Below are 19,941 nucleotides of genomic sequence, written 5' to 3' on the forward strand. Positions count from 1 at the left end.
GTCCGTGAGCGCAGACAATCTTCCACAGTCAGCTCGCATGTTGCGCGCCGGCGCCAGCGCAGTCGATCATGTATATCAAACAAATCATTATACAGGGCTTTAAAAGGTATGTTTCTCCGCCCATCCTCTCCTTCCCTCCAGTCGCACGGCCAACGCGCGTGAGATGGATGCCTTGCCTGCTTCTTCCCTCCCCGCTATCAGATCACCCTTTCAGACACTCGGCTGACCAAGGCCCTTACGCATGCAGCTACAAGGATCAGACAGTCATCGAGCCTTTCTCACCAAAGACAAACGTCATTGTCGGTCGCAACGGCTCCGGCAAGAGTAACTTCTTTGGCGCTATTCGCTTCGTCCTCAGCGATGCCTACACGCAGATGAGCCGGGAGGAGCGCCAGGGTCTCCTCCACGAAGGTTCCGGCTCCGCCGTCATGTCGGCCTACGTCGAGGTCATCTTCGACAACAGCGATGACCGTTTTCCCACCGGCAACAAGGAGGTGGTCCTGCGACGAACCATCGGCCTGAAAAAGGACGAGTACTCGGTCGATCGCAAGGTCGTGACAAAGAGCGACGTCATGAACCTGCTCGAGGCGGCCGGCTTCTCGCGCTCGAACCCTTATTACATTGTGCCCCAGGGTCGCGTCACCGCCCTGACCAATATGAAGGAGTCGGACAGACTCAACCTACTCAAAGAGGTGGCCGGAACCCAGGTGTACGAGGCTCGCAGGGCCGAGTCACTCAAGATCATGTCCGAGACCAACAACAAACGTGAGAAGATTGATGAGCTGCTCGAGTACATCAAGGAACGTCTCGCCGAGCTCGAGGAGGAGAAGGAGGAGCTGCGCGGCTACCAGCAAAAAGACCGCGAGAGGCGCTGCCTCGAGTACGCCTACCACTACCGCGAGCAGGTGACGATACAGGAGACCCTCGAAGACATCGACAACGCCCGTCAGGATGGTCTTGATACGACGGATTCCAGCCGTTCGGACCTTGTCGCAAGTAAGAAGGCCATTGCTCAGATCGACACCGAGATCCACAAGCTGCGGCGCGAGATGGAGCTGCTCCAGATTGATCGCCGCCAGCTCGAGGAGGACCGCCGTGAATGCGCCAAGGATCTGGCCAAGATTGAGCTGCGTACCAAGAACCTCGAGGATGGCCGGTCGACTCGTGAACAGGCCCGTGCTCAGCAGACGGCCGAGCTCGAGTCGGTCAAGGCAGAGATTGCCGCCAAAGAGACCGAGCTCTCGGCCATCATCCCCGACTACAACGCGAGGAAGGCCGAGGCAGACGAGGCCAGGAGAAGGCTGGACTCTGCTGAGGCGACACGATCCCGCCTGTTTGCCAAGCAGAGCCGCGGCTCGCGCTTCAGGAATAAGGAGGAACGTGACGCCTACCTCCGTAAAGAGATCCAGGAGCTGTCAAAGACCATCGAGACCCAGCAGGCCAACAAGATCGATACCGACGAAGAGGTTTCCCGTGTCGAGGCGGCCATCGCCCAGGCCGAGGAGGATGTCGCCAGTCTTCGAGCACGGCTTGCCAACTGGAAGGGTGACAGGTCGAACCTGGTGGCGGAAGCGACCGAGGCCCGCGACAAGCTAGACAGGCTCAACGACGAGCGAAAGCTTCTCCGCCGAGAGGACGAGAAGCTCAACTCGCATATATCGGGTGCCCGCCAGGAGAAGGAGACGGCTGAGAAGGAGCTCCGCTACACCATGGACCGCGAGGTCGCCCGTGGTCTGGCCACCATCCGCCGCCTTAAGCAGGAACAGGATATTCCCGGCACGTATGGAACGGTAGCCGATCTTCTCGAGGTCAACGACGCCTACAGGGTTGCGGTGGAGCAGACGGCCGGTGCCCGTCTGTTCAACTACGTCGTCGACAACGAGGATACGGCGACCAAGCTTCTAAACACGTTGCAGAGGCAGCACGGTGGACGTGTGACGTGTCTGCCCCTATCTCGCCTCCGCACGCGCCAGTCCAACGTGCCCAAGGCGCACGACGCCGTGCCGCTGCTGAGCAAGATACAATACGAGCCCATGTTTGAAAAGGCCTTCCAGCGAATCTTTGGCAACACGGTCGTGTGTCCCAACCTGACGGTGGCGGGGCAGTACTCGCGCAGCCACGGCGTCGACAGCATCACGCCCGAGGGAGACACCACTAACAAGCGCGGAGCGCTGAGCGGTGGTTGGATCGACCCGCAAAAGTCGCGCATCAACGCCGTGCGCGCGGCCAACAAGTGGAGGGACGAGTTCGACCAGCTGGTCTCTCGGTCGCGCGACATCCGTCGGCAGATTGAGGCCAAGGACCAGGAGATCACGGGTGCCATGTCGGAGCTGCAGAAGGCGGAGCAGAAGCTGCGCCAGGCTGACGACGGGTTCGAGCCTGCGGCGCACCAGCTGCGCAGCCTGGTGTCGCACCTCGAAAACGAGCGGGCGCACCTGGACGCGGCCGTCCGGCGCCGTGACACGGTAGACAAGAACGTCAGCGGCTTCATAGAGGACCGCGAGGCGCTCAATGCCGAGCTGCAGACCGACTTCAAGAAGAGCCTGACGGCCGAGGAGGAGCAGCAGCTCGAGGAGCTCAGCTCGCTGACGCAGCAGCTGCAGAAGCAGTGGAACGAGGCCAGCGTGGCCCGGCGCCGACTCGAGAGTCGCAAGCAGATCCTCGAGGCTGACCTCCGTCAGAACCTACAACTCAAGCTCGACCAGCTCAACGGGCAGGTGTTTGAGGACTCCGCCTCAGGAACGACGTCGGAGGGTCTCACAGATGTGCGCCGCGAACTGGCCAAGGCGCAGCGGGCGTCCAACTCGGTCGACGCCGACCTCGCCGAGATCGAGGCCAAGGCCGAGCAGGTCAACTCTCGCATCAACGAGCTGACATCCGACAAGGCGAATCGCGAACAGGCGCAGGCTGAGATCTCGGCGCGCATCGAGAAGCAGCAGAAGCGCGTCGAGAAGAGTCTTGCCAAGAAGAGCATCCTCATGAATCAGCTGGCCGAGTGTGCCAAGAACATTCGCGATCTTGGCGTGCTGCCCGAGGAGGCGTTTGACAAGTATGAGAACATGGAGACCAAGACTGTACGTTTTCCCCTTTATATCCCTGCCCTCATGAAGAACTCCCCATCATGCGTACCTCCCGCCCCCGGAGCCAAAATCTGACCCCCTCCCCCCCAAAAAAAAACAGATCAACGCCCGCCTCAAGAAGGTAAACGAGGCCCTGAAGAAGTACAAGCACGTCAACAAGAAGGCGTTTGAGCAGTACAACAGCTTCACGACGCAGCAGGACCAGCTGATGAAGCGACGCAAGGAGCTGGACGAGTCGCAAGGATCCATTGAGGAGCTGGTGGAGCACCTGGACCGACGCAAGGATGAGGCCATCGAACGCACTTTCAAGCAGGTGTCGCGCGAGTTCTCGACCATATTCGGCAAGCTCGTTCCCGCGGGACACGGGCGGCTGGTGATCCAGCGGCGTGCGGACCGGGGCCGTCAGCCCCAGCCGCCGCCGGACGAGTCCGAAGACGAGGCGGCCCGCGGCAGCGTGGAGAACTACATCGGCGTGGGCATCAGCGTCTCGTTCAATTCCAAGGAGCTGGACGAGCAGCAGCGCATCCAGCAGCTCAGCGGCGGGCAGAAGAGTCTGTGCGCCCTGTGCCTCATCTTCGCCCTCCAGGCCACCGAGTCGTCTCCCATGGTCATCTTTGACGAGGTGGACGCCAACCTGGACGCGCAGTACCGTACGGCCGTCGCGTCACTGCTCCAGTCCATCTCGAACGAGATCGGCACCCAATTCATCTGCACCACCTTCCGTCCGGAAATTGTGCTTGTCGCCGATAAGAGCTATGGCGTGACATTCCGTAACAAGACTTCCTCCATCGACTGTGTCAGCACGGAGGACGCTCTCGAGTTTGTTGAGGGACAGGCCAAACCTGCTTAGACAAATCTCTTTTTATCTCTCTCATCTCCTTTTCTCTCTCTCTTCGCTCTTGTTCCCTCCGATGCTATTATCGGTAATGCTGTCTATATTCCTTATATCTATTCTTTTCTGGTCCCTCTTCATGTGTGTATCAAGCAGTTCCTTCCACCCCAGCATCAGGGAGGGGGATTATGTATTTTTCTTCTTCTTCTCTCTTTTCCCTCTCAATCCGCTGAAGGAGTTTTGGGCGTTGACGAGCGCGAGAAATGGTGGATGGACATGTCAATTGACCACTTTCAGTACTTGACTTGACGTGGAGGAAGGATGGGCAGGTATCAATACCTCTTATCTATACATGCGCGTATGACGGAATGAACTGATGTACATGATCGGCATCTACGTGAATGTTGGGCAAGTGAAGAAGAAAGAGTCAAGGCAGGAGTGAAAAGAGTCATGGTAAAATGAATGGAACACAATGAAGAAAGGACGGGTAGAAAAAAACGACAGCAACATTTGCTATACAAAAAAAGGTTTGTATTACAGGTGACGTGAATATATAATTGTACAGGTGGTCTTGACAGCCACAACTCGCTCTTCTCTTCTTCGGCTCCCATGCGGGCTGACCTATCGATCAGACATCATGTTGCGCACACCCTTGAAGTAAGCAGGGGGAAGCTCCTTCTCGAGCTCCTCCCTGGTCAACCACTGGAAATCAGTGTATCCAAAGGGGTTGCCCTTGATGTTTGCCTGGCCGGCCATGATGCGACCCTTGAGGAGGAAGGTCTTCTGGATCTTGCCATCCTTTGCGGAGGCGGCAGTCTGGTCGATGACGTGGGCGACCGGGACGCGGCCGACGATCCAGGTATTCATATTGACACCGGCGGCCTGATCGATGACACGTTGGGCGCACTATTTCCATCGTCATTATTAATTTCCATACAGAAAACGGTAGCATATGATTCGATCAGGAGTACAGGGGACAAAATAAGGAGACGATGATTCAAAAGAAAGAAAGAAAGAGGGAGAGGGAGATGGAGGGAGATGTATATATGAGACAACGAACCTCGTGAAGATTCTCCCCAGCAGGAACGACGTCGGCGGGAAAGGCCCAGTTGCCGTCCGGCCCCTTGACGACGAGATAGAGAGTTCTGTCGAGCTTGCGGTCCAGCCTGCGCACGTCGTTCTTCCGATCGGCCTCTGTCTCCCTGGAGGCGGGTAGCTCGACGGGGGTGACGTCCTCGGCCGGGATGACCTCCGCGTCCTCGCTGACGCGCACCTCTGCGTCCCTGAGCAGGCTGGACAGCATGCTGTCCGGGGAGCTCAGGTCGTCGCCCACCTTGAGCTCGTCCTGCCACGCCGTCGACCCCTTGCCGTGGTAGACGCCCAGCTCCTTGGCCACGGAGCCCTCGCGCTCGCGGATCTTGAGGTCCCACTCCATCCGGCGCGGCGTGTCGGGTTTGAAGTAGATGCTCGGGATGAAGGGGCTGTTCAGCCGCTCCTCCAGCCGCTTCTGGTAGAAGTAGAAGGCCGACTCGAAGGGGTGTTGGCGCGGCGTGATGATTGGGGGACGCGTCAGGATCAGTCCGGACCGGATGTCGTAGGGTGCAGAGGCGCTGGCCGGTGCCTCGGCTGGTGTCGTCGTCGCCGTCACTGTAGAGTAGGAGGCTGCCGCGCATCGATGGCATCTTGATGCTGCTTCCTTGTCAGTTTTTGACCTCCCCCCTCCTCTCCACTAAGTCGGGAATTTGAATCGACACGAAAAAAAAGAAGAAAGAGGAAAACCTCTGAGAAGAGAAAAACTGACAGAAAATCGTCCCTTGGAGGACCCGTCCTCCTTTGCTTGACACCTTCATCATCATGTGCTGTGTTCCCGTGGCTGACACTTGGGGAGGTCTGACTGGGAAGGAAAAGGAACCTGCTGGTCTTCGCGTCTCGAACCTTTTCCCCTGCAAATCCAAAAAAAAAAAGGTACAGAGGTACTAAGTACTGACCCATAATATTACAATTTACAATGGACATCGACCCAAATCTGCTGACACATCTTTTCCTCGTCATGCCTCAGGCACGATTTTCTCCAATCATGTCTCACCCACATACGCACGCACACAAAACCTTTCTTTTCTCTTCCCTCCTCTCGTTTCTCTTCTTCTTCTTCTTCTCACCAAGGCACCCTTTCCTTATCGTCAAGACCTGTTTCTACCTCCAGAACGTCCTGATCATTTACGAGTGCCGAGAGTGACTTATTGCAGTCTTTTTTCGCTAGCGGAGCCTGCACCGTCTCACCGGGTCCTGTTAGATAGATACTGCTGACATCCTTCTCATTCCATCTCATTTGTTTTGCTGTTTTTTCTTTTCTTTTCTTGCCTCGGTTGCTTTTGTGTGTTTGTGTTAATCAATCCACACACAGTAATATAGGTGTACGACTGTTCGCATGCACCTCTGGTTTTCACCTCTTGATCACTCAGAGTACGAGCACGAGCACGAGTAAAAAGAACCACTTAAAAGTGTCCGGCCCGACCGTCTAAATCATGTTGCCGGGGGGGCCATTCGATATATTCACATTCCGTATACCATCATCCCCTGCCCTACCTGGGTACAAGATCAAACCCAAAATGGCGCCCTCTCGTTGCGAGCCAAGCCGCTCCTCCGAAATAACACAAATGTGAAAGCTTTGACGCTGGCTGAATCCCCTGCCCGATATTATACCCGTGCTTTATTCCTTCCCAACTCCTATACCGACACAGAAACAACTCCGATGCACAAATCAAAGCAGAATAACAAAAAAAAGTTGATGGTTTGTGTATGAGGGGAATATAACCAAGAAAAGGACAAGAAAAGAAAAACACAAGAATACTCCGTTCCGAACCCGCTCATAATGCTGCTCTGGGTATCATGAATCCGTGCAAGGCTGCCTCCACCGCCGCCGCTTGTCGCCGCCGTCGAAAGAGGGAATGAGTTGTTGCCGTTTCGGAACACGCCTGCGGACCGCCCGTTCGTCGCGGAGGGAGAGGGGGACATCCCATGTTCAAACCGACAGCCCTGCTACGGCCTGGGCAACCTCTTGGGTGACCCTGTGCTCCCACGACCGCTTCGCATCGTCGTTGAGCGCGTTCGCGTTCGTCACCTCTTCGTAGAGTTTGCGCGATATGTCGCGGTTGATGGTGGCATATTGCTCCGACGTCAGTTTCTGGGCTCGCCAGTGCGGCCGAAGCGCCGACTTGACAATGTCGTTGATCTTCTTCTTCTCTTCTTGAGTCATGACGGTTGATCGGTTCGGTGAGTTATCCTGGATCCGCGTCATTATAGGATGGGCGCCACGACGCGGTCGCGGTTGCCGCAGCTCCAGGTTCCGGCTCCTCCTGCGGCTGGGCCGATTCTCCGAGTCGCTGTGGTCGCTCCCGCTTCCGCTGCCGCTGGCGTTTCCGGTTCCGTTGCCGGTTCTGCTGCTGCCGCTGCCGCCGCAACTGTTCCGGTTGGGCGAGTAGTTGGCAGGCGGGTATCTCGGCTCGATGTGCGTGCTGAGCGACAGGGTCGGTGACGTTGGCCGCTCGTTGCCTAATAGCAGAGGTGGTGGCGTCATGGACATGGCCCGAGGGCTGCTGTGGTTCGATGGAGAGGGCGACAGTACCGGAGATGAGGCGTCTGGTATTGTCGCCCGCCTGGCGGCCGCCGACGTGGCCCCGGTCTCATCTTCTGAGGGGGCCTGGGGCTCGAGCTCCTTGAGAAGAGACGACACCAGGGCGGGTTCGTTGATGCTGCGCCCTGCTGCTGCTGCTGCTGCTGCTGCTTCACCACTTCCCACAGCGGTTGAGTTGCCGTCAGTCCAGGCCGCCGCCGTCGAGAGCCCCGCCGCCGAGGATGTCGGGGCTGCCGTGACTGACGTCGTCACTGGTGACGAGGTCGAACCCGACGCCTCCCCCTGCTGCATGGGTAACCGCCTGGTACGGGGGCGCTTCAGCTTCCGCTCGGGCTCCTGTGGTGGTTCGGCCGGCGAAGCTGTGACGGATCTGGCCTTGCGTTTCCTGCTATTCGAGGTGGTGGCATCTTCGGTGTCGCGAGCGCGCTCGAATGCGCCCCACGCACGCCTCTCGTCGACTGTCTCCTCAACAGGCGGAGGCGGGTGTAGGTGCTCTGTAATCTGGGGTGGGATGTTGTTGGCAAAGGCGTCGCGCGCGCCGAGGCGGTTGGCAATGTCCATGCGCTGCTGCCAGCGATGAAGCTCCCTGCGGTCCAGCTGCTGGAAGCGACGGAACTGCTCGAGCTCTTCGTCTTCCTCGTCCTGATTGTCGAGGTCGAGTTCGCTCAGATCGTAGAAGCGACCGGCGAACTGGCCCCAGGCACCCTGCCACTCGACGTTGCGGGCCTGCTGGCGTGCCCTCCTCAGGCGCGCACGGGTGCGGACGTGAAAGCCGCGCACGTCTCTTGGGTTGGGGCGCGAGACGTTGCGGGTCCGGGCCGACCGGGGGGGATCCCGGTGTTGGGGAGCGCTGGGCGAGGGATCGTCCTCGTCGGCAAGCTGGAAGAGGTGGCGGCACTCCATACAGTACCAGTCGCCGTCGGGGATGCCATCAAGACCGATGCAGTGTGTGTGGTAGGCGGCGTCGCAGCTGTCACACAACAGCAGGACATCCTCCCTCTCGGCCGATTCGCAGATGGGGCAGGGGCGGCTCTGCTCGGTCTCCTCTTCAGCATTATCATTCTCGCCGAGCCACTGCTGGAGGTCGAACTCGGCGACCTGTTTTCTGTCTTGGACGGTGTAGGTAGAGATCGTGGTGTCTGCGTTGGCCAATGTGTCAGTCTACTCTGTCACGATGTAGTCCCGGTCTAGAGGCGTGGCTAATAAAAGGGAAACAGGATTTCTGGGTCAGGAGAGGGGAGGGGCTGCCTTGAGACTTACCATCTACGCCATTGAAGACTCGTACGGTGTGAAATGTGTTGCGACAGATGGGGCAGGTGTTTGTCTTCTGGGCCCAAGAGCGGATGCATGCATCGTGAATTATGTGATTACAGCCATCGAGGGCAGCGACGATGGAGAGATGGTTCGGGGTCGAATTTGGATGACTGTGAACCTGATGATCGGCTTTGCAATTTTCGGTATCGTTTCCGTTGCTTGAGAGGGGGTTTGGACCGTTTACGTCGCTGTCGTTGTTGCTGTCGTCGTCGTCGTCGCCGTTGACCCCGTCGTTTTGTTCGCTGTGGCCGTGGCCGTTGGTGGTGGTGGCGGGCGCTGCTGGTGAGAGGGCAGCAGCAGCGTCAGGCCCCGGTGTAGTGGAAGCAGCGGCGACGTGCAAGTTTCGTGGAAGGAGGAGCGAGTCCAGGCATATGATGCACTGTTCCGGCTCAGACATGATGCCGATTCCAATGACGAAGAGGAGATGTTGATGGCAACATGTAAAATGATGGCAAGAAGAGTTGGTCTGGCCGACCGGAAGAAGTGACGACGAAGTGCACGGTGATTGCCAGTGACGATTGCGCTGTGGGCGGCGGGTGGTGGGAGTGCTGTAATATGGGAGAGCGTGCACCAAAAGGCAGAGAGAGTGAGAGCGGGAGATGGAGTGTGATCCCAAGGCGGTGCTGCCAGCGGCCTGTTGGTGGGCGCTAGACTGGATTTTTGGGGGGAGGGGGAGAAAGGCCCGGGCGGGAGTGGGCGGTGGCAGAGAGTTGGGTAGTTCAGGTGATTACAGCGCTGTACAGGTGCTGTAGCTGGGAAAGAAGGTACTCCAGACGGGGGAAGATTATGGGAGCAGAAGAAGGCGGATGGCGGGAGAGGGTGGAGGAGGGAGAGTTTTAGAGAGTCAAAAAGAGACGCCAGTTCAGGTCACAGGGGACCGTGTCCTGGCTCAAGTGGGTACATATTGGCGGGGCTCGACCAATCACGGTCGCCACATCCTGAATCGTCTCTGCATGCTCGTGCTGACTGAACTCGTACTAGTAAAGTCCAACTACGTTTCGTACCGAGAGTGAGAGTGAGGCGCCGTGTCGCTAGTGTAGAGGACGTAATAATACGTGTGTAGTGTGGTAATTCCATCACCATGATTTAGCACTGCTAGCAGCAGCAACACCCATCCTCTTTTATCCTCTCTCTTTTTTTCTTTTTCTTTTATTCACGGGCCGGCTCACTCGTCGTTGTCCTGTACGAGTAGACGTACGATACGTACGTGGATGTAATCATCGACCACCAGCTCACAGTTTCACGAGTACCACTACAGCCAGACCCCAAAAAGGGGATAATGTCATAACGATATGCAGGCCCCGGGTGGTGCCGCCGAAATTGAGTGGAAATTCCCAAGAGAACAGGGACAACAAGTCGACGACAGATTGGAGGCAATGACGACTGATCAAATGGACCCGCACAGGCGCTTCAGTCAGCCAGGGAAGGAGTGACACAGGCGATTCACCGCAAATAGCAGGGACGCTGTGATACCTCCTAGCACTACGGAGTAGTAGTGGGTGGAGGTGACGCACATGGTGATACCCTCACCACTACAGATTACTACCGGACTCCTTGCCTGCCAAGGATACCATCAAGGGACCTCGATGTCCAATATTCCCCGTCCCTCTTGCCTTGTTAAATGTTAAATAGATTTCCTTCCTTGTCTATTTCACTGTCTGTCTTATTATTTCCGACGCCGGGATAAAAGGCAAGAGCAGAGCGCGCTCACTTCCTTTTACCGAAACGCTATCTTACCTAGTACTCGCAGTAGCGGCCGTAGCCGTAGCCGTAGCCGTAGCCGTAGCCGCAACCGTACTAGAATGTGAACAATGGGAACAGCCCTAAGCACATCTGGGATATCACTCCTTCCCGGCTCGTTCTCACCTAAGCAGAACACATGCCCTCCATTGCTAATCCGGGAGTCATACTGCCCTGAACTGCATCCTCCTTCTTCTCCAGCAGCAGCGAGAAAGTGGGAGGTGGAAGGAGGATGATGACGGCGTCGATGAGGACGAGAAGAGTAAGAAGAAGAATCAACGAGTAGAGGACGGAGACGATGAAGAAAGGAAGACAAGAACAAGCAGAGGAGCAACGAGATTGAGGGAGACCGACTAGGCGAGCGTTCCAGCGGAAGCAGAGGAAGCAGAGGGGGGAGAGGAAGACAGGCAGACCAAGTAGGGAGACTTATCAGTACATATCATACCGCTGCACGAGCACGACAGGGGAGGTCGGCCAAGACCAGAGGAACTAGAAGGACCAGAAGGAACGGAGACGATTCCTTTCTGCTCCTGGGCTTTTGAGGCGCATCCTTCAACTATGCTGGCGCCGTCATCTTGCCTTGCACGGGACCAATCAAGTTCTTCTGCCGTGCACATCGTGGTGTTACGAAGCATGATGACACTTCAGTATCTCAGCCTCATCCAAGGAGGCTCTACGCCCAGGGTTGTGACTCATTACTAGAGCGACAATGATGGATGTCACGGAGGGAAGCATGGCAGCAAAATGACAGAGGTTCGTCATTTCCATTGTCAGCCTTGACCATCCATAGCCTTATTTCAAGCGCAAGAGCAATAGGACCATGTCGTCATCCCGACTACCCCCGGCGAGACCAGCGAGCCGACGCCCTAAGAACAAGACAGCATGGGTCTTCCCTTGGGCCGCAACGGCACCGACCAGGAGAGAGCAGGATCCGACTGACAAGACAGGCACCGAGAAGATGTTTCCTAGGACTAGCGGGACGGCCGAGTTCACTTCAAGGCTAATCACTCTGTGTCCTACCTCTGGGTCTCTAGATGCCCGACTGCGAGATCCATGATCCATGGCGACACGGAGCATTCGGGGGAGAGAGGGAGCATTCGCTAATTAGCAGGAGAGACCTTCGGTATTGCTGGTTGCATTAGCTTGCCGACCGAACGCTTTGGCCCAACTGTCCTGACCACTGTCTACAGCTGTCGTGATAGCCGGCACTTTCAAGGCATGGAGGGGTGGGAATTTCACAGAGCCTCCCGAGGTGCTCTGTAATTGCTGTTGTTACCTGGGGGGGCAGTAGTCGTGATTCTGCGCTATATGCCCTCTAAACCTGGATCGTCTTGACTTCCAACTTGAATCCCGAGTCAGACACTCTGTCAATGTAGCTTTGTCCAAGGCAGGCAGGCGTGTAGATTCCGCCCTGCAGCCCCGTATCCTCCTCGAGAAGAGTGCGAGCGCCGTCTGCAAGCAGCATACCCGTGACTTTGTGTGATGGAAGAGGAGAACGTGTCAGCGATAAGCAGCATATAGCAGAGTCGTCAGAGACCAGTTCTCAACTCACGGTAGTAGGTACCTCCCTCGTACACGGCAGTGCAATAGGCCTTGTCGTTGGTCTTGCCGTTGTTATCCGGGCTGGCGATGCCGCGGTACTCGACACGTTCCTTGGCTGTCGACTCCTTCGAGGCGCCCTGACCAGGCTGGTAGATGAACTTCTTGATGAGCTCCCTGGCGGGGGGGATGCAGGCGATGACGAATGTACCCAGGGCGAGTGCCAAGTGGATGAAGAAGCCGTGCAGCGGTGACTCGGCGCGGAAGTACTGCGCCCAGGTGAAGTTGGGGCCATAGAACTCGTCCCGACGGCTGGGCGTGGACGAGAGAAGACCCCATGTGCGCTCGACCTCGGAGCCATCTGTGATGCTGGCGAAGGACGTCGTCACGGTGCCAAAGGGCTGGATGGTGCGCGTACCAAACAGCTTGTTGAAGACGGACTCGTGGGGGCGGGCGCCCTCCGGCTTGCGGGGGACGGGAGACAGCGCGTAGGGCTTGCCCGCTGCCTGGACCTCTCTGATGGAGAAGTGGTTGAACACGGCGAGCAATGTGGCCAGGCTGCCGCCGGACGGAGTGAATCTTTTCAAAGGTGCAAGTAAGCAAGGCTGGGAAGAGACAGGAGGGAGAGGAAGGCGGAGAGAGAGAGAGAGAGAGAGAGAGAGAGAGAGAGAGAGAGAGAGAGAGAGAGAGACATGACTCACTTTATGTCGTGGAAGACGATCGTGACATCACGTGTCTGAGCCCCCAGCTTCTCACGGACATGCCTGGCCAGAGCCCATGTACACAGGTCAGACGGCGCGGAGTCGAGGCCCATCTGGGGGAACATGAGAGCACCGCTGGCTTTGGCGGCGTCTTCGTACTCTTCAATCATTCTGGCCACCCAGGGGAACTCGCCGGTGCAGTCGATGTAGTGGGTGCCGTTCTGGGCGCACGCCCTGAACACGCCCGACCCGTACATGCAGTAGGGTCCGACGGCGGTGATGAGGACGTACGTCTTCTTGACCAGGGCCGTCACGCTGGCATCGCTGTCCGAGTCGGCCAGCTCGATGGCTACATGTCGCACATCTCGTCAGTCGCCCCCGTCATATCCATACTTGTATGGGTGATTACTTCATTCAAGTGGGAACGGATCATTTGCTTCCATCTACCTGGTTGGACCCGGTTCGGGTTGAGCTTCTTGCACTCGTCAATGACGGCTTGGAGCTTGGACTCGGAGCGACCCGCCACAGCCCATCGTAGATCGGTGGGGAATCGATCCGTGATGTGCTCGCACGTCCGTTTGCCTGTGTATCCTTCCCCCCCCCCACATGGGCGTGTTAGCGGTTGAGACACACAACGTGGAGGAGATGGTCACGTCGCTGTCGCTGCCATTGTCTACCTGTTGCACCAAGGACGACGAGATCGTACTGCTGGGCGTGCTTCTTGAAAGCCATGGTGGCTACGCAATTCTCGTAATGATGTGTGGTGCTGTGATATGTTTCAATACAGCGTCCAAGCAGGTGAAGGTTTCAAGTGTGGAACTTCGGGCGGCAGTTGAAGAATCGAGCTCAGCTGCTCACATGGTAGTGTGACAATAGTAGTCGTCTATCGAGGGGCGGATAGAATGGAGTCAACTGCCTGCCACCTTGCTATACGAGAGCAAGCAGCACTACTAACGCTGAAAGCTAATCAGCTTGAACGATGATATGCACCAGCTAGAGTGAAGATGGGAGACTAGACCATGATTTGCGGGCGAGATGCTACCAGCGATTGCCTAGTAGTATATATACGATACGTATGGCTAGTAGCTTACACGATATTATGATCATGATGCCATCCGTTGTATACTGCTCGCAACTCGCTCCCTCCTGGGGTGCCTGCCGTTATCTTGATGCATTACCAAGACTCGTTCGTCGCCGTCGGTGCCACTATCCATCCGGTTCCGTGTTTCCTTTTGTTGCTTTTCGTTGAACTGTCGGGCGAATTGTTCATTGCTGGTACTGAAGAATCCCACATGTAGGAGATGAATGTCCCATGCTGAGCAGCGACGTCTTCTTGTATTAATTGGTAGTGGTACCTCACTCGGAGGTGGTTACGCCGCATATCACAAATGTCGCGCATGCCCTCTGTGAGGAATCGGGATTCGGGATTGGTGGGCTTCACCTTATGTACGAGTACTTCCAGTCTGTTCCAGTTTCTGGGACACATCTCCTTGCCCATGATTATTACCGAGTTGGTCATCCGTGGCTACTATTGAGGACTCTGTCTCTTTGCTGGGTCCCGTCAAGCGAGGAAACGAATAGAAGCGGCCCCATCTATCATGCCGTGTGGCGGGAGTGAGAGGCAGGTACGTACCTGCTCCACGTGACCACGCTCAAAGTCTAGCCGCGAAAATATCGGGTCAACCTGCCTCCCCCCCCAGCGCACACACACACACACACTGGGGCCTTTTTTACTTTTTTTTTTTTTTTTTCAACCCAGCTCTCATTATTCCTGTGCCTACGTCCCACTCACGTGCTTGCCCTAAGGAAAATCACAACTCCAACCCGGCTACACATTTTTGGTGACGCCTACCTCAGTCCCTGCAACCTCCTTTCTTTCCTCTCCAAACAACCTTCACACAAATCAGTCAAGATGTCTAAGCGCACCAAGAAGGTCGGCGTGACGTACGTATACGCAAATAATTCCCAAGCAAAAATCTTCATTCTTCACGGGCATCTGCTAACTCTCTCCGCAGCGGTAAATATGGCGTCCGGTAAGTCTTAACCTCTCGAGATGATATATCTCGTCCAATCCAACCACCTGCCCACCCTCGCCCGTCGCAAAAAGTGCTTCTGTCTCGGTCTCTCTCGAATCGGAACGAATCGCTCAGCTCGAAATATGTCGACGACTCTTGCTTCGTTGCACCCAGGATTTCCACGGATTAATTTCTTGCTGCAAGCAATGGATCTCGATGACACATGGCCGACCAGACCTCGCACCGACGACAAACCTATCTCCAAAGGAGGTCAGCGGCACAGCGTATCAAGCAGGCGACCGACATCTCTGCAACGAACAACTCTACTCTGAATTCGAGAGACCAGTCGACATTACCCTTTGGCGACTTTTTCTTCCCGTGGCGGGGCAATCATTCCCCAGGTGGAACATACCCAACTGACTGTCTTTCTAGTTACGGTGCCTCCCTGCGTAAGCAGGTGAAGAAGATGGAAATCACCCAGCACGCCAAGTACACCTGCACCTTCTGCGGAAAGGTTACCGTCCGCCGCCAGGCTGTCGGTATCTGGGACTGCCGTGGCTGCAAGCGCACCGTCGCCGGTGGTGCTTACACCGTCTCGTATGTTTTCCCGCCTTCTCTTCCTGTGCTCCCACAATGCGCTTTCCCAGCAAAGCGACCACACGGGCAAAAAAATACAAGAAGGCTAACGTGCTGTCCCTAGTACCCCCGCCGCCGCTGCCACTCGCTCGACCCTGCGCCGTCTGAGGGAGATTGCTGAGGTCTAAGGATTATTCGTGATGGAATCTCTTTTTTAAAACTCTCTGGACGGTTCATGAATAAAACAAAAAAAATTGGGCAATCATCTGCGGCTTTGCTTTCCGGACTGGTGCAATGGAAAAAAAAAACAAGGAACGGAATTGATGGTTCTTTCATTCATTCCTACTCGCTTATGGCTTGGCCATGTGAACAGTAAACGATAACTGCACAGAAGCAGGCCGATGGATAAGTGGCCCAAACAAATTAAACTCACAAAAAACCATAGCATGCGAGGTGCCCAAAACAAGCTATGACGAGTCGTGTTTCCCGAACCACGAACTTTCAAAGCTGGAGTGTTTGTCTCTCCTATTCTACTCCCATCCTTCTCAATGCGAGGTCAGAACTAGAACCTAGCCCTTCCCCTGCCCCTGGTCCACAATCGTACAGGTAGGTTGAACGAGAGGGGAGAGGAGGCTATGTATATATATGCATGTGCATATATCGATATTATAGCGAGAGTGGCGTGTGCGCTGCAGTCAACGTGCGCTTGTCCGTACTCTTATCACCTGCCACCCGTAGCCTCCACCGTTTTTCTCACTCTCTCTCTGTGAACGCCTCGTCTCACGCAGATGTGCATGATCCCTGTCGACAGCTCTCGAGAGGCCCCACCGAGACGCACCGTACTCGTACGTCGCAAATTCTTTGTAATATTGCTCGTAATCGTAGCACTACGAAATAGGTAAGGGCAGGGACGGGGGGGGGGGGGGGGGGGTCTGCCCCTGTCTCGGTATCAGGCTTGTCTCTATAGGTACTGGAGATTATAGAGTTGATTATCTGTTGAGACAACCGTCGGGGAATGTGTAAGATCCGTCGCCGTTAATCAAACACACCATATGGAAGGCATCCTTTCCCCGCCTCCTTCCCGCTCTCCCCACCCTCTTCCCGCTCTCCCCGCTTCACATATATTCTCTGTATACAGCACATTGTCTGTGCAGACGACGGAATCCCAGTCGTTTCGTATCACCGCCCATTTACCATGTCCAACGATCCTGAGGCGTTGATCGCCAACCCGGCAGAGGTGCGACTAGATGAGGCAGTTTTGGCACACGTGTGTGTGTGTGTGTGTGTGTGTCTCGAAGCTCACCCGTTATATTCTCATTTAGGACAACGACGAAGACGACGAGGGCCTCTCCGTCGAGGACGACAGGTACTGAAGAATCCACCTCTGTTGACATCCACAAGGAACTGACGGTACATGAGAAAAAAAGGGAAAGCTCGACTGCCTCGATCAGCTCGAGTATCCTGGAGTACCGCACCATCAATGGCCGTACTTTTCATAGCGAGCGACACAATACCGAGTACTTTACGCCAAATGACGAGCGGCAGACGGAGTCGCTAGATATCGTGTGAGCAAGGATGATGGCGGTGTTTACATGTTTCGCGGACTCTGACCGTCTTGCAGCCACCACTACCTGACGTTGCTCCTCGACGGAAAACTATACCTTGCACCCCTCGGGAATGACCTCCAGGTGAGTCGGCGAACTGCACAGCCAGGCCATCGACCGAGAGCTGACACGCCGTTCCAGAAAGTGCTCGACGTCGGATCTGGCGATGGTAAGTTGGTTTCGCGGATTCCATGACGGAGCCGTACTGCAAGCAACTAACACGAAGAACAGGAATCTGGGCGATGTGAGTCTTTTTTTTTTCTTCGGTTTCTAGTGCAGCCGGCCACTTGTACTGACCGCGATCCCTCAGCGATTACGCCGACGAGAATCCCAACACCGAGGTGATTGGTACAGATCTCTCTCCCATGCAGGTATGCTGCTGCTGTCCCCCCCCNGGGGGGGGGGGGGGGGGGGTCTGCCCCTGTCTCGGTATCAGGCTTGTCTCTATAGGTACTGGAGATTATAGAGTTGATTATCTGTTGAGACAACCGTCGGGGAATGTGTAAGATCCGTCGCCGTTAATCAAACACACCATATGGAAGGCATCCTTTCCCCGCCTCCTTCCCGCTCTCCCCACCCTCTTCCCGCTCTCCCCGCTTCACATATATTCTCTGTATACAGCACATTGTCTGTGCAGACGACGGAATCCCAGTCGTTTCGTATCACCGCCCATTTACCATGTCCAACGATCCTGAGGCGTTGATCGCCAACCCGGCAGAGGTGCGACTAGATGAGGCAGTTTTGGCACACGTGTGTGTGTGTGTGTGTGTGTGTCTCGAAGCTCACCCGTTATATTCTCATTTAGGACAACGACGAAGACGACGAGGGCCTCTCCGTCGAGGACGACAGGTACTGAAGAATCCACCTCTGTTGACATCCACAAGGAACTGACGGTACATGAGAAAAAAAGGGAAAGCTCGACTGCCTCGATCAGCTCGAGTATCCTGGAGTACCGCACCATCAATGGCCGTACTTTTCATAGCGAGCGACACAATACCGAGTACTTTACGCCAAATGACGAGCGGCAGACGGAGTCGCTAGATATCGTGTGAGCAAGGATGATGGCGGTGTTTACATGTTTCGCGGACTCTGACCGTCTTGCAGCCACCACTACCTGACGTTGCTCCTCGACGGAAAACTATACCTTGCACCCCTCGGGAATGACCTCCAGGTGAGTCGGCGAACTGCACAGCCAGGCCATCGACCGAGAGCTGACACGCCGTTCCAGAAAGTGCTCGACGTCGGATCTGGCGATGGTAAGTTGGTTTCGCGGATTCCATGACGGAGCCGTACTGCAAGCAACTAACACGAAGAACAGGAATCTGGGCGATGTGAGTCTTTTTTTTTTCTTCGGTTTCTAGTGCAGCCGGCCACTTGTACTGACCGCGATCCCTCAGCGATTACGCCGACGAGAATCCCAACACCGAGGTGATTGGTACAGATCTCTCTCCCATGCAGGTATGCTGCTGCTGTCCCCCCTTCCTCCCTGCCCACGAAGATAAAATTTTTTTTTCTGTTGCCCTGACCGTGACGACGACAAAACAATAGCCGAAGTGGGTTCCTCCCAACGTCAAGTTTGAGCTCGATGATGCCACACAGCCGTGGACATGGCCAGACAACGAGTTCGACTTCGTCCACATGCGCTTCCTCAACGGCGCCATCCGCGACTGGCCGGCCCTGTTCCGCGAGGCCTTTCGGTGCTGCAAGCCGGGCGGGTACATCGAGTCGGGCGAGTTTGATCCGCGATACTACTGCGACGACGGGACGGCAGACGACAACGAGACGATCAAGACGTGGAACAGAGTCTTCGAGGAAGGTGAAAAGAGGCTGGGCAACAGCTTCACCGTCATCGAGGGGGACACGCAGGATGCCGGGATCAGGGATGCTGGCTTCGAGGACGTCAACGTAAAGGTCTACAAGGTAACGTCTTCCCCCTCTCCGTGCATCTGTCTACATGTTTCGGGCAAGACAGACAGCGGTGCTGACTTCCATCGCAAGGCTCCCGTCGGACCATGGACGGCAGACAAGAAACTCGCCAAGATTGGCCGCTTTACCCAGCTCACTCTGGAGAATGACATGGAGGGGTATACCCTCTTCCTGTGTACCCGCATCCTCAACTGGTCCAACGAGGAGTACCATGTCTTTCTCGCGAAGATGCGCAAGGTTCTGCGTAGCACCAGGAACATCCATATCTACTGCAAGTACAAGTACGTCTACGGACGGAAACCATTGGCTTGAGAGAGTCACACGGTGTTTGCTAGTAATTCAAGTACCTTGGTGATGGTTTTCTGTCATTGCCGTATATGGCCTTGGAGTCGCTGTTTTGTTTCGTGTTTCAGCGGTTATGCTCCAGAGTGTCATCAAAAGCTTGAGTCTATATATATTATTTACTTGCTTCGCGAATTATGAAAAAAAACCTGTCAATCTTGACAAGATTTCCCGCTGCAATAGACTGTTTGATGGTATGGTGGATCTTGGGAATGAAGGGAAAGAAGATGTATATATCTAAAAGGCCTTTTTTTTCTTCCAAGAAAAAACCCCCCGAGAAAAAAATGCAAGGTAGTAAAAAAACACATGGCTACTATCGCCAGTAATTGTGTGTCTCTGCCGCAAGAGGAATCCCGCGAATCTCGAGGTTCGGTTATGGCACCAAGACTAAAACGTCATGGGCCTAAAAAGTCACCGGTTTTTGCGTTTCAATTTCCAGGACTAAGTATTATTGACCTCCAGCTTTCTTCAATCTCGTCCCCCCCCCCTCACTTCCGAAGCCAAACAGAGAACCCTTTTCAACAGGGGAGGAACTCTTTGGCCTTTATTTTATATTTAAATCAATTCCTCTTCTGCTGGGTTGTTTGCCTTTTCTTTCTGATTATCAAGCGACATGTACGGCAGTAATTGTCATTGAG

The 19,941-nt window shown here is 55.4% G+C and overlaps 6 protein-coding genes across 6 annotated transcripts; 3 read left to right on the forward strand and 3 right to left on the reverse strand.

The window, feature by feature from the left end:
• Positions 1–68: 68 nt before the first annotated feature.
• On the forward strand, positions 69–3,930 carry GMORB2_2303 (structural maintenance of chromosome 3 (chondroitin sulfate proteoglycan 6); the record flags this gene model as incomplete). Its single annotated transcript, XM_035464283.1, has 3 exons — positions 69–106; positions 248–3,074; positions 3,202–3,930. 3 exons carry the CDS (start codon positions 69–71, stop codon positions 3,928–3,930), a joined length of 3,594 nt encoding a protein of 1,197 aa, XP_035319993.1.
• A 603-nt stretch (positions 3,931–4,533) lies between these two features.
• Positions 4,534–5,641, reverse strand: GMORB2_2304 (large subunit ribosomal protein L46; the record flags this gene model as incomplete). Its single annotated transcript, XM_035464284.1, has 2 exons — positions 4,534–4,818; positions 4,973–5,641. Coding segments are annotated over 2 exons (954 nt in total), but the record flags the coding sequence as incomplete, so codon positions are not given.
• A 1,293-nt stretch (positions 5,642–6,934) lies between these two features.
• On the reverse strand, positions 6,935–9,257 carry GMORB2_2305 (PHD-finger; the record flags this gene model as incomplete). Its single annotated transcript, XM_035464285.1, has 2 exons — positions 6,935–8,685; positions 8,807–9,257. The coding sequence occupies 2 exons, from the start codon at positions 9,255–9,257 to the stop codon at positions 6,935–6,937; spliced, it is 2,202 nt and encodes a 733-aa protein (XP_035319995.1).
• Positions 9,258–11,915: 2,658 nt separating this feature from the next.
• Positions 11,916–13,572, reverse strand: GMORB2_2306 (short-chain dehydrogenase-like protein; the record flags this gene model as incomplete). Its single annotated transcript, XM_035464286.1, has 5 exons — positions 11,916–12,073; positions 12,153–12,718; positions 12,841–13,189; positions 13,288–13,422; positions 13,518–13,572. The coding sequence occupies 5 exons, from the start codon at positions 13,570–13,572 to the stop codon at positions 11,916–11,918; spliced, it is 1,263 nt and encodes a 420-aa protein (XP_035319996.1).
• A 1,180-nt stretch (positions 13,573–14,752) lies between these two features.
• Positions 14,753–15,619, forward strand: GMORB2_2307 (large subunit ribosomal protein L37Ae; the record flags this gene model as incomplete). The annotated part of the gene is made up of 3 exons (XM_035464287.1): positions 14,753–14,784; positions 15,288–15,452; positions 15,556–15,619. The coding sequence occupies 3 exons, from the start codon at positions 14,753–14,755 to the stop codon at positions 15,617–15,619; spliced, it is 261 nt and encodes an 86-aa protein (XP_035319997.1).
• A 1,312-nt stretch (positions 15,620–16,931) lies between these two features.
• GMORB2_2308 (Methyltransferase domain) lies at positions 16,932–19,273 on the forward strand (the record flags this gene model as incomplete). Its single annotated transcript, XM_035464288.1, has 11 exons — positions 16,932–16,996; positions 17,053–17,119; positions 17,177–17,204; positions 17,267–17,279; positions 17,346–17,406; positions 17,920–18,083; positions 18,140–18,206; positions 18,264–18,291; positions 18,354–18,366; positions 18,433–18,493; positions 18,584–19,273. Coding segments are annotated over 11 exons (1,257 nt in total), but the record flags the coding sequence as incomplete, so codon positions are not given.
• Between the last annotated feature and the right edge of the window lie 668 nt (positions 19,274–19,941).

The sequence above is a fragment of the Geosmithia morbida genome (genome assembly GCF_012550715.1).
Source record: "Geosmithia morbida isolate 1262 chromosome Unknown scaffold_12, whole genome shotgun sequence".
Classification (NCBI taxonomy): Eukaryota; Fungi; Ascomycota; class Sordariomycetes; order Hypocreales; family Bionectriaceae; genus Geosmithia; species Geosmithia morbida.